We start from the raw sequence: 13,550 nt of genomic DNA on the forward strand, positions 1-13,550 counted from the left end.
CCCAGTACACCGAATCTAGTCTGGAGACACGTGATTTAAGAAATAAAGATTGCGTCCTGGTACACTGATTGCCTCTCTTTACGTTGGTTTAGAACTCTTCCTACCAATCTAACTCCCGGCAGGTTGGTTAAGATTCTAGTCCTCCTCCTTAGGCCTCAAACAGTGGCTTAAGGTGTAGGGTCAAACACTGGTCATCCCCACACGCTGGTGCCGTGATTTCTCACCTCACTATCAAGAACCCGGACTTGCACATAGGTTTAGGTTCATGTTTAATGTTTTGCGCATCGGTAGAGCTGCTTACAGCACCCCAGAACGAATGAAATCTCAGTAAACCAGTTAAAGTCGAAGTGCACTGGCCAGTTACAGTGGTTTACACGCTTCGGTACACTTGTCTACTGTAACACTAATGGAGACTAACTTGTGGTCCTGGTACAGGAGGGTGCCACCTGCGTCCGTCAAGTTAATGATGGATTCGACTTTAATAGCCGGACAAGCTTCATATCTAACAACTGTAAACTTAAGGGTTGAACCTAACGATAAATGCTTACCTTTTAACGAAGTTATGATTGGTCCAAGGGGCTTACGGGTTCAGAGATTGGCTCACCTGCTTCTAGCTCTTGATTGGTTAATTAACGCGCTATACTCTTCCGTAGGTTACAAACTTTTACGAGAGTATGACGTGTGGTAAGTGCTTCGACAGACAAGTTTCATTAGCAAGAAAAACAAGTGACTCACACTAATGGTTCGGGTGGCGGCACCATCAGACGTTGATAAGATAAAATCCAGATGGTGGAAGTGTAACAATTTTATGGAGGCACCTCACATTTTTTTTTTCCTTATTTACGCACAAGAGTGGCATTGGTGCTGTAGCAAAGTAACAAGTCATAATTCCAGTGTAAAACTAATCCTAACTAATGTTTACATGGATACCATTGAAGTAGGCAATTTAACAAATATGTACGTTCAAAATTTTTAATATTATACAGATTAAAACAGGTGTTTCCATAAGAGAAAATGTTATATGGATTAATCTATCGGTCTAACCCAATCTCAAAAACATACGTATATACATACTCTCACGTTTCCAGCAGACAATATTTTCTCGAATATCTACATTTGGTGCTTTTGAATATATTTCACAGGATGCATTAACACATTTCACAGGTCTAATTGCCAATTTTCTCCTAGTCTGTGAAACGTTTAGAAAAAGCTATTTTCTTTAATACCTTTAAATTGTTACTAAGCATATACCATTTTTCTCTTCATTCTTTATTGTATTGACCAAATTTGGTCTGTCACACTTGTTTGTGTTCCAGTCCCTGAATTTTATTTATACAGAATAATGAATGATTTCAAACTTAATCATATCAGCTTGGTGAAAATGCAACACAGCAGTATTTGACTGAACATGTCCATGACTGATTATATCTCACTGCTTAACGTTATCACAGTGCTCATTACTTGTCTTGTTAGTACTTTCCTTTTTGTAATTCAAGTGGATGTTAGGGTTGTCACAGTGAAATTGTTTAAGAAAAGAGGTCCATACCATTCTCTTCCTCTTTCTTACCTTTGCAGCCTTGCATATAAACTATTCAAGAGATTACAGTGTTTGGGCAAATGCTTTAAGGTCAAGGACTATCTAAGAAGACAGGAAAAATTGCCTTCATTCATTAGGACTGAACCCCATGTGTATCTCTTTGCCATGATGGTGAATGACCTTACTTCAACTTTTTTTCTTTTGTATCTAGAGGCATCGAGGGTCATTGCTATCACCTCATGGATCTTCCTGTATTACTTTCCAATAAATGGAACAGAGCAAGGAGTTAAGTGAGGAATTTTCCCTCTAAGGCTGTTATCTGTTCTTGATACTGCTTCGCTCACACAGAAAATGGTGAACATGCACAGAAAAAAAAAAAAATATATATATATATATATATATATATATATATATATATATATATATATATATATATATACACCTTATCCGAAGCCAGGTTCCCAATTTATCGACCAGCCCCTAAAGAGGATGAACAGCCGGCTTGACTGCAAACTGACAGTTGCAACCAGGTTTCGAACCTGTATAAGCTCAACCCCAGCAGCCAATGAATATGTCATGGTCAGCAACACTAACTGCTACACCAGGGACATGCCTTCATCACTACCATAAGTAGATGCAACTTCTAAAATATCTTTTCTCCTAAGTCAGCTCAATTACATTTTCAGTCTTGTATGTTACTCATCTTCCACACCCTATCCTGATAATTATAGACTTTTATTGCAGTTTCTGAGTTGTTTCATCACTGCAATCTCACCTTAAATAATTTTTCAAAGGATAGAATTCATATATTCGTAAGAGTTTAGATTTACAATATTATTCCTTACCTTGGCAGCAACTTTTACAGCTTGTTTTTCATTCATATTACCAGTTCTTGACTATCTAGATTATAACAGGAATGAATGCATTATTGTCACATAGTCTTAGGAACCTTCACAGAATCCATTTAGGGGTCTCATTATCATGCAAATTGTTACATTCTTTCAGCCTGGAACTAGATGTTATACTCTTTCCTACTCAGTTCTTTCTGTATTTACATCATTCATTTCTCTGGACATCATATCCTCAGATGCATACATACTCTGTCTAAACTTTTACCAAGCTCACTTTTTTAGAACCTTTTTCCCACCAACCCTCTCTTTTCTACAATCTTTCCTAAAATCCAAGATATATTAAGGATTTCAGGATTAATTAAACCTAAAATCATTTTGAGGAGAATGTTTACTACAAAAATAGAATATTTTGTGTAATTTTCATCTGGATTAATTAAGTCTAAATAATAAGTCAAAACTAATTGAAATACATGAAAATTTCAAAGATAATACTAAATGTTTACATTCTAATAATAAAAATTTAACTTCAAAAAATATCTATGTACATAACAAAAGAAAATTCCTTATCAAAACAATTCCAATCTTGAAAATTACATGAGACTACCTTATTGACTAATCACAAAGTTGTAAAAATATTTGACTATTAAGGATATTTGAAAGTTTAGACTAGCCACAATGACCTGTATGTGGAATGCTTCAGCCCATGAATTCTTTAATCACACTCTCTAGTTTTTCTGATATTCAAAATCTCATCAGAATTAATAAATGACAGTTCTTTTCAGCCATAGCTTCTAAACAGGATTTAGTGCTGCATAATTGTAAAAATTAAACACTAACCAATCACTTTCATCTCTTGTTAATTATAGTCACAAGAAAGACCACTGGTAAAATGGCAACAGGCTGAAGGTTACTCCCCATACACACATGTTTATCACATGTAGGCTGCCCATCCAATATACATTTGGCAGAGGTTGTCAATATTAGTAGCTTCCTCTATAAGGGAATTCACTTGCCCTTCCACAGACAATGGCAGGTTTGGTCCACGAGCCTTGGTGCGAATCTGGCCACTAAGACGATGCTCAATGTTACTGACATGCATTTGGGCCTATGGATGATACAAACAGAATTATGAAAAAATAAAAATCTTTCTGGCATACTTCTTTTTCTGTTTCATGAAAAAAATGGGTTTGAAAGAGAGACTACTGTATAGGATAATGATAAAATGGCTCTCAACATCATGGTTTAGATCAAAATGGTATTAAAGACATGACAGATGTGTAGGGAGCAAGGGAAGGGGGAACCAAAAAGGTGTGACATGCTGTCAATGGATGAACCAAGGTGAAGGGGTCAAGGTAAACCATGGGATGGTCTGTAAAGCTTGGATATAGATGGCATGCTCTGGGTTCAGTGCTTTATACATGACAGCTAGAGATTGGATGTGTGACCACCGAGACTGGGCCTTAAGTGAAATATAGAGAGGATTATGAGTGGGAAAAAGAAGAGGCTAGGGAAAGTATTAATTAATTTTGGAGGAATATGCCTGGTCATAGTTATTGGGAAAGACATGAGAAGGTCGAGAGTTTCAAAGCTTCAGGGTGCTCGGAAAGAAAGTAATCAATTTTGCTTGTGAAGCACCTCTAAATTCCCTCTAATCAGTTTACTTCTCAATCTTTTAGAAATCAAATTACTTTTGTCTCCCCAGCCCCTTGCTCCCACCCCCTTAGATGCCTTTTACAATACGCAGGGAATACAGAGGTAGAATTCTTTCTCGCTCACCTCAGGAGCCAAGCACGGAATGTTTGTCATCCAGCAAGAACGCTAAAACTCCTTCATGCACCAGCATTAAGAGGAAGAATATGCACCTTACAATTGCAAAAGTTACTATCTCTGAATGAATGAATGTAAGGTTAACAACTGATTGTTTCTAGAAGCTTTCCTCCCTCACCATATATTCATAGTGCCTTCCATAACACATTTATATCAACCCTATCATATATTTTCTCCAGATCCAAAATGCTATATACAAACATCTCTCTTCCTCTAAGCATTTCTCCCACAAGGTCTCAAAAGCAAACACCTGGTCCACAGATCCTCTGCCACACCAAAAGCCACAATGCTCTTCCCAGTCTGATGCTTTGTGCATGCTATCTCCCTCTCAATCACCACTCTCCAATACAGATTACTTGTCTCCCCCTTGCCTCAATACAATGACAATATGTAAGGATTCTGCCAGTCCACAAGTACCTAACATTCAGCAATGCACTCTCATCACCCTTTTCCCACCCACGTCATTTCGTCTTCTCCTCGACCAACCCTTTTTTAAAAAGTTTCATATTTGCCTTCACCAAGAAATGATCAAACATCCCAAATGCTGCCCCTCTCACCACACTTACAATGAACAGTCCCTTATCTGCTCATCTATGAATCAGTACATATTCCGCAGTGCATGGTGCATGCTCACTATGAATCTTATTCACCCATGTACAATTAGGTATGCACCTTTTTAAATCAGGTATTCCTACTCACCGATCATTTTTCAGGACACAGCTCCAAAAGCTGTTCTACAGTTTTGTTTAAAAGATGTACCCAGTTTTACTCTCATCTGCCACATCATCCACCCTTGCATTTGTATTTGCTACTGCCAATACTTGATTCCTTGCATCAAATTTGCTGAAAACATTCACATCGCTGCTACCAAAACATTTATCTTTCTTACTCATTCACATAAAAACAAAATTAACTGAGCAATAAGGTAAGTTCCCTAAAATGGTCCAAGAAAGATGGAAGTAGAGGGTCACATGAAGTGGTAAATAAAAGCTTTGAAGACAGTGAAGACAATGCATCACTTTTTAGGGGTTTGAATATAAAAATTACTTCCCACCATATACCTTTTCATTGTTGATCTCTCCAGTATTCTTTGCACTCTTATCCCCACGAGACCATTCAACTAAAGGGTCATGGATGAATGGGCGCAGAACAGACATCAAAGCTTCTCGTTGCTCTCGCATCACTCGCATAGTAACCTGAAAAAGTAGCATTTGAACTTTTACACCAAATATGAGTAAAAAGAAAAAAAACTACACAGCAGTAACATGAATGTTACTATGATAAGAGTAACAGAAATATTTCCTCTCATTCTACTCCTGAAAATAAAGGAATTTTGATTAAAATTCAGCAAGCAATAGCAAAGCAGATGTATTTGCAAAAATAAAGATGTGTGATTTAGCAATAAAGCTGTATTTAATTAAAAAGACAAAGAAATGAGTATTCTTACAAAGTTTGATGATGATGATATGGGAGTACTATAAAGTTTTGCATGCATGTACATATCTGCAAAGCAACTTTGTTTTCAACTTGAGATAAGGATCTGTAAAAATATGACAAAAATCTAATAAAGAACAGTGGAAGTGGATATAAAAAATTCTGCAATAACCATGTATTGGTGCATGACTTGGCTTCTAAAACCAGTTTGAATACTAATACAATAAGTAAGCTCACAGACATAAAAGTTCTGTGCGATTTACCAATTACAAAGAAGAAGCTTTAGTTTGAGATGTATTCTTAGGCATCTGTGAACCTGACCTTACGATCAATGAAATCAGTAATCTCTGAGAGTTGAATAAAAATCCAGCATAAGTAAACTGAGTAGATAACTGAAAACTTAAGCTTAAGGATATACATTTTGAGTATCAGTCTGAAGTATAAAAACTACAAATGCATGTCCAGCATGGAGCATGAGTTCCCGCTAGTGGGTCAGTCTCACAGTTGCCACTGTTGTTTGCCAATTGTGCGACTTGAATATACCTGCTATTGTGATTTTCCTGCAACCCACTGTGTTTGTGTTTGTTAATACAGCATCCAACTGTCCAGCAACATCCTCTCCTACCCCAAAACCACCAGCAAAACAGAAGAGATCCTCCCTAACCTTACACATGATGCTTGAAACCTGGTTACAATATGTCTTGGACATTATATCTCACAATGCTGCATACATCCCATTTTTATTAGTTCACTATATATGATTTTTCTTCGTGTAAGGTTTTTGCAGAACCTAACCCCCATTTAAAATGAGGAATGGGCATACTTAGAATATTGCTAATGTAAATCTTACCTCGCAAGTCTTCCTATAGATGCCCTCATAACCAGTACAGCCCATTGCATTTACCATGTTGTGAGTCAGCCGGAATGGTACACGCTCAGGCCAATCAAAGGTTTCACCCTAGAAAAGTTCCCGAAGGAGATGGGTATCAAAGGTATAAATAGATATAGATAGCAAAAACAAAGTTTTCCTATGTTCAACAGCTATCTTTTGTATCAAGGGGCAATACATCCCTTCCAGACATACGTCCAAGTTCCATTCTGACTGACTGGTTGGATCTCAGAATGGACATAAGTCCAACACATGTCAGCATGGCATGTAGAATTCGGACACTGTACAGCATTCTTTTGTTCTACTCAATTTCTATCATGATATCTCATTTTTCATTAATCAGCTTTATCATATGATTCTGCAGTTTCTTTTTTATGTTTTATTTAAAATTGGTCAATATTTCATAATCTTTATTTCATAATCTATATTTTTCCCAGTCATATGCACAGATGGTCATAAGTAGGTGTACCAATAAACAATATATACAAACCTTATTGAAAAGACAGTTAAAATCCACGTGAACAGTGTCCCCACATGAGGCATCAAAAAGGATGTTTTCCCCATGTCTGTCTCCCAAACCGAGAATATAGCCAACCATAGACATTACAGCTGTTGTGCGACAATAGGCCAATCGTGCTCTTAGCCTGAAGGGAAAAGAAAACACACAGTGTTCACTCGCACATTTTAAAACTTAATCTTATCACCAACAAAGTCCAAAACAAATTTTTACACTAACAGGGATATCCCGGGAAGAAGTGATAAAACCAGTACAGCAGATGCATGTCTCTGCATGCCCATTCATATTCTCGCCTCTCTTGAATGAAAAAGAAAATACCTAATTACCAAGGACCTCTTTGTACTGCCTCCTGCAGCCTAAGACTGCACTACTTCCAGTAAGAGGAGAATTTGGACTTCCTGTCAGTTAAAAGTTCTCTGATGAGACCATACTCCCATTATGAAGGCAAGTTTGCTTTAACAGAATGTATATATGTCACTGTTGCTCTCTACATGCATTACAATAATGTTTTCAGCAATCTTTTCTCATCAGCAATTAATTATTCATATATTATTCTTTGTCGTTGTCTCCCGCATTAGTGAGGTAGCGCAAGGAAACAGACAAAACAATGGCCCAACCCACCCACATACACATGTATATACATACACGTCCACACGCACATATACATACCTATACATCTCAATGTATACATATATACACACACACAGACATATACATATATACACATGTACATAATTCATACTGTCTGCCCTTATTCATTCCCGTCACCACCCTGCCACACATGAAATGACAACCCTATCCTCCCCCATGTGCGTGAGGTAGCGCTAGGAAAAGACAACAAAGGCCACATTCGTTCACATTCAGTGTCTAGATGCCACTTATAATGCACCGAAACCACAGCTCCCTTTCCACATCCAGGCCCCACAAAACTTTCCATGGTTTACCCCAAATGCTTCACATACTCTGGTTCAATCCAGTGACAGCAATTAATATATCAGGATAATTTCATTTACACAACAGAAACAATAGGTTAAACATAACTATATTTCTTGGTCAGCAAAGTCAAATATAAGCCAATACATACCATGCTTGAGGATCAGGAAATGTCCTGAGAAACCATGTGCCAAAGACTGGAGGATGTCGTGGAACCAGCTTATTTAGAAACACTTCTCGTTTAGTAGCCAGAGGTGTGTCTAATTTACACATATTTTGCTTTAATTCCTGGGCGGGCATGTAGATGCCCAAGTCTCGGTACTGTCGATGAAGTATCTGCCGTAAACCATGCAAATTCTGGATCCATTCAATAAGACCACATTCCTCATTTAATGGAACTACAGCCTGTAAGGAAATAATGAAACCATATTCAAGGGAATGCCTATCTAATGCCACACTCTAGATTAAAAGTTCCCACCAATTGCCTGCAAAGAAAAACAAAATTCCAAGCATATCCTCATATCATTATAATTTTCGGGTTACTCATATATTCTATAATAAAGTATATACAAATATACATAAGACATAGCCCTGGGAACAGGGACTGAAAGAATACTTCCCATGTGTTCCCTGTGTGTTGCTGGTGGCTATGAGAGAGAGAGAGAGAGAGAGAGAGAGAGAGAGAGAGAGAGAGAGAGAGAGAGAGAGAGATGGAAACTCTCCACTCCTTGTATTTTTAATCTCTAAAAGCTGGAACAGGTGAAGGTTACTGTGTAGCAGTCCACAGAGAATCTTACTGCAATATTTTGACCATTTTACTTTTCCATGCAGTATGCCTCAAAGTAACAAGCATATTCAAAGAATGTCAGAGTATTCTGCAAATAATCCTATGAAATGCATAAGTCAAATAACTTTACTTGTGCTATGGATATGAAGTGTTAAAATTGTAAAAGGACAGTACCCTTAGCATGAAAGTAAAACCATATAGATAAACTGAATGACAGAAACAAATATGGAGAATAGCATTTATATCATGACTTATAACAACTTTGTGGAAATTAAAACTTACATAAGTTCTGATACGCAAATCTCGTTTTCTAGACTCTGGATCTCGCAGAAGACATCGATTAATAAAGTTATTGAATTCCATCAATCGACAGTCCTTCCTTAAGTCATCCTGAAACAAATCCAAACAATAAACTAAGAGAAAGAAATGTAGATTTTAAAAGAATAACATTTTTCCCTCCAAGATGGTATCTAGAGAGCATGAAATACATTTCTTGGATATATCCTGGCTAGGATGCTTTCTAGCTTCATATTTGGAAGCAGGTAGCAGCCTGCACTAACTCAAATGTACTCACAGCCAATGCTTATCTATCTAGATCTATCCTTGTCTAATAAGAATAGCACTAACATTACTGATCCATCTCTTACCAACCTTTCAAAGCTCACACAACTTGCATATCACATGTGCCAAACCAAGGCAATCACAAAAGGTAACAGAAAAGTTTTCTGAAAAAAGATATGGAGTCTGGGAAGAGTAACAAAATCAGGAAAACAAATCCTACACTGATATTTCAAAGTAATTATAATTTCAGAAGAAAAATAGCACAAAATACAGGTAATAGTTCTGGGTATTTTTTGAGCCCAAAATAATTCATTTCAAACTTAGGAATATCATTAAAACAATGTGGTATATTGAGGATGACAAGCTTTTATTGGGCTGAGCAAGGGCAAAGGAAACAGTCAATCAGATTCAGTGAGCTACTTTATCTTCAACACTAAAAGAAAATGTCTTTCTAGTTCTGAGTAATTTGCCCACTGACTTAGCACACCAAGCTGGATGTGAACAAGAGCAAAACCAGCCATTTTCTTTTTCAGTTCTTTAATTTGTCTTAATCTGGAGATCTTGCATTCTATTTGTGGCCTCATGAGGGTGTGATTATCAAGTATATTCTTGTTGGTACAAAACACTATAACAATCAATATTTCTTTCTTCATATGTGTTCACTATATTTTGCATAAGTGAGGTAGCGTTAAGAACAGATGACTGAGCCTTAGAGGAAAAGACCTTTGTTCAGCCCGTTCCTCTATTAACTCTTTTGGGAAGAAATACAGAAGAGGAGGATTTCTACATCCCCTGCTCCTACCCCTCAAAGTCACTTCCTACAACATACAAATGACACAGGCACAGAATTCTTTCCTATCTCCACGGAAAAATGATTGATATATAGACATAAAAGAAATGGCATAAATGTGAAGCTTTAGTAGGAATAGATATACAGAACAACAACATGCATGTTGGATCTGTGAGAGGGAATGTTCATTGTTTGCAGTACTCATGAGATATACATTCCTAACATATGGTAAGCAATAGCACGTGAAGTTTAATCAAAAAGACAAAAATTTTACAGATGGAGTTTAGTGGTATGTAGCCAAATGAATCATATTCAACAATGAATAACTGACATATACCAAAAAGATATGGGGAGAAGCACTACACAACATAATCATATTCAACAATGAATAACTGACATATACCAAAAAGATATGGGGAGAAGCACTAAGCAACATGTCCAACATGCATATTCTTACCTTTGGCTTACACATCATGATGTATTGTTTGCCATCAGATCCACGCAGTGTTATCTTTTTGGGTAGTTGCAAAGACTGCATAATTTCCACTTTATCCTCCATGCTGGATAAATACACTGCTGTCCTATTAGAAACAAAAACAAATCTCTTAAAACAGACAGTTTATCTCTATACTTTGCCCACCCCTAGAGACTGCTGGGGCATCATACCTCATACACCTGGCAAAAGAGCAGCATAAGTTTAAAAGACCATAGCACATGTAAACAATGTCTTACCAGGTTGAGGTCTATATCATTTTATTTAGGAATTATGCTCTAGTTAATGATAATTCTCTGGAATATCTGAGATTATCTCACACATTAAGTGAACAGTGGATATTTGGACTGCTGCAGTGAAAAGGCTAAGGGACTTCGTTTAGCAGTAATAGAGCCTTAACTTCATCAGAATTCCTAATGGGCCTTGAAGAGAACCATACTCCACATCCTTCCTTAGGATTAATTAACTTATTTTCTTAACCTGGTCATGAATCACCTTGCCCTTTCTCTTTGATCTCTTTAAAAACTTGTTGACTGGAAAACTGTAAACCTGTACAGGTGTAGATTTTCCAAATTCTAAAGACTCCTGGATTGCATCCATTGGAGTGAAAGATTTATAGAAAGGAAAAACTGCACAAGCTCTACTTATTCTGTCTTTCTAAGAGAAGCTACAGATTCTATCCTTCACTTTTTCTTAATTGCATGTTAGCATCAAAGCATCCTTAAAAATGTTTAATGAATGTGTAATAAAATGCTTAAAACCTTTTTCTATCACATCCAACTTAGCAGACTGTTTATAATAGCAGTGGAATTCTTTAACCTTGTTAAAAATCTCTGTCTCCGTACGTTCATTCTGCATGTTAAGGAAGACATGAATATCCCTAGTCTGCCAGGACAAGCTAAAACTTTCAAAACCCAAGAACAAAGCTGCTTGTTATCTGAGGCATCTTTCAAGAAAAAGAGACTGTCCCACCTCCTTGAGTGCTCATCTGAAGTTAAAAACTCTTCCTCTTTACAAGAAGGTTGATAAAGAGAAACATCCGGGGACAGGGCAAACCAGGCTCCTTCTGGACTATGTCCAACACACACATATCATTTACATATACAGAATATCATTTACATACCTCAAAAAAAATACTCATATTTTCATCAAAAAATAAATATCTATGCACAAAATGCTCTCTTTTATCATAAAACTGAATACAATAGTTGTCATGAAAATCTGGCTTCCTTCACAGGTGATGCAATTAAATTCTCTGACAATTCATGGGTGACTGAGATGCATCATTTTTTCCAGCTGTGCTGTAAGGGTGCCTTGTGCCATCTGTGGATAAGAGATGGAATTATACATCAACTGAGAGTTTAAAACATGCCAGCAAAAATCTCTGATAGCCTCCTGGCACATCTCAGCCTTTATAGCAGACCAGTGCACTGGGCATGATGCAGTCCAAGGGATAACAGGTGTTGCAGTACAATGTCAACTCCTAATTTCCTTTCATGTTACTCATGTGGTCTGTTTCATGTGAGACTAACCAAACTTCACCAATTTTCAATGTGTCCCATCTTAATTACTCTTCATTTGGTCAGATAAAACTTCATGAGCTATACATTAGCCAACTTTGAAGTTTGCCCAACTCTCTTTGTAGGTTGATGCAATCCTCTTCTTTCTCACTTTTTCATGATCTTATCAACATACTAAGCCCTGCTGTACACCCCCGGAAATTTGAACCCCGTTTGTAAAGGTGCCTCTGAACGGTGTTCCTTCCTGTTTAAAAAATTTTTGCTCCAAGATGAGTCTAGTTTAGAAGTAGACTTACCTAGGAAATGGGTTGTGGGACTGTAGATCATCAAAAGATGTTGGAAGTGTTACTGTCATCTGATGTTGTAAAGGCAGAATGATCTTAGAAAATGAATCCTCGGACAGTAGTCGTGGAAATGCACGGAGCATGTTGTTGAGACTCACATGAGTTACACCCTACAAATATGATTTTAATGTATTACACTGTATGCCCTGATTGCACTAATCTGGAAACTTAAACTTATATCAGTAACACATACTTGGTAACATTTTGACTGAAATGCAACCACTTCAGATTTTCTCAGCATACAACAATTTAGGCTTCTGTATAAATATACTGATCATCAAAGTGTTGTTTTGATTTGACATCTAATGCTGTCTCTTTAAACCATACAAGGAGTTTTATCTAATACACCATTAAAGGCAACAGCTATTTTGCTTGTAAATTACCTACACTGTATATGAATATCTGTGTGAATTTCCATCATTGTTATTTCATCAAAATAGCATGGTTAATAAAAACATGAAAAGCTCTGCTTTACCTATTACAATAAACTTATTGTAAACAAATACAAAAGGGAAGACTAATTTCATTAGTCTGAAAACTGACCTTCTCAACAGGTTTGTTAGAGAGTTCAAGAAATTTATCTGCTAATTTAGTAGCATCAGAGATGAACTTAGCTAAGTCCGAATTCATCCTCTTTGCTGCCTCAAAGATCTCCATGCACCGTACCACTCGCATGTGATAAGAAGACTGAAAAGGAGAAATAATATCGTTCAGTTTAATACTCAAATACAATGTATATTTTTTCTAACATCCCACCTCTTCCACTTTAATGAGGCAACATCAGGAACAAACAAATGACTCACTTGCACACATCCAATCTCTAAGTGTCATGTATAATGTAACAAAGTCAGAGACAGACATCCATAGATAGGCCCCACACAAGACTGCAGTTTTCCTTTAACACTTCATATACCCTGATTCAGCTCAATGATAGCACAGTGTCCCCACATACCACTTAACTTCAGGCCCATATAACATAAACTGTGCTTCACTCTATCCTTCTATCTCCTAATGTGGTCTACCCTTCCCCCTTTCTCCAACAACTTCTTACACGCAGACCCTCTTTA

At 37.0% G+C, this 13,550-nt stretch overlaps 1 protein-coding gene across 2 annotated transcripts in view; it reads right to left on the reverse strand.

Moving 5' to 3' along the window:
- Window positions 1-2,587: 2,587 nt before the first annotated feature.
- The window catches only part of mei-41 (meiotic 41), a 71,836-nt gene continuing 60,873 nt past the window's right edge, over window positions 2,588-13,550 (reverse strand). Inside the window, exons 42-50 of one of the 2 annotated variants that reach the window (XM_071691346.1) lie at window positions 13,027-13,170; window positions 12,436-12,593; window positions 10,584-10,707; window positions 9,058-9,165; window positions 8,140-8,393; window positions 7,029-7,182; window positions 6,500-6,607; window positions 5,277-5,411; window positions 2,588-3,493 (exon numbers count right to left, since the gene is read on the reverse strand). In XM_071691346.1, the coding sequence (XP_071547447.1) occupies window positions 3,320-3,493; window positions 5,277-5,411; window positions 6,500-6,607; window positions 7,029-7,182; window positions 8,140-8,393; window positions 9,058-9,165; window positions 10,584-10,707; window positions 12,436-12,593; window positions 13,027-13,170 (1,359 nt within the window). In that variant the 3' untranslated portion in view covers window positions 2,588-3,319. The remainder of the gene's footprint in view (window positions 3,494-5,276; window positions 5,412-6,499; window positions 6,608-7,028; window positions 7,183-8,139; window positions 8,394-9,057; window positions 9,166-10,583; window positions 10,708-12,435; window positions 12,594-13,026; window positions 13,171-13,550) is intronic. The other variant, XM_071691347.1, reaches the window with a different exon arrangement.

Source organism: Panulirus ornatus, chromosome 50 (assembly GCF_036320965.1).
Source record: "Panulirus ornatus isolate Po-2019 chromosome 50, ASM3632096v1, whole genome shotgun sequence".
NCBI classification, from domain to species: Eukaryota; Metazoa; Arthropoda; class Malacostraca; order Decapoda; family Palinuridae; genus Panulirus; species Panulirus ornatus.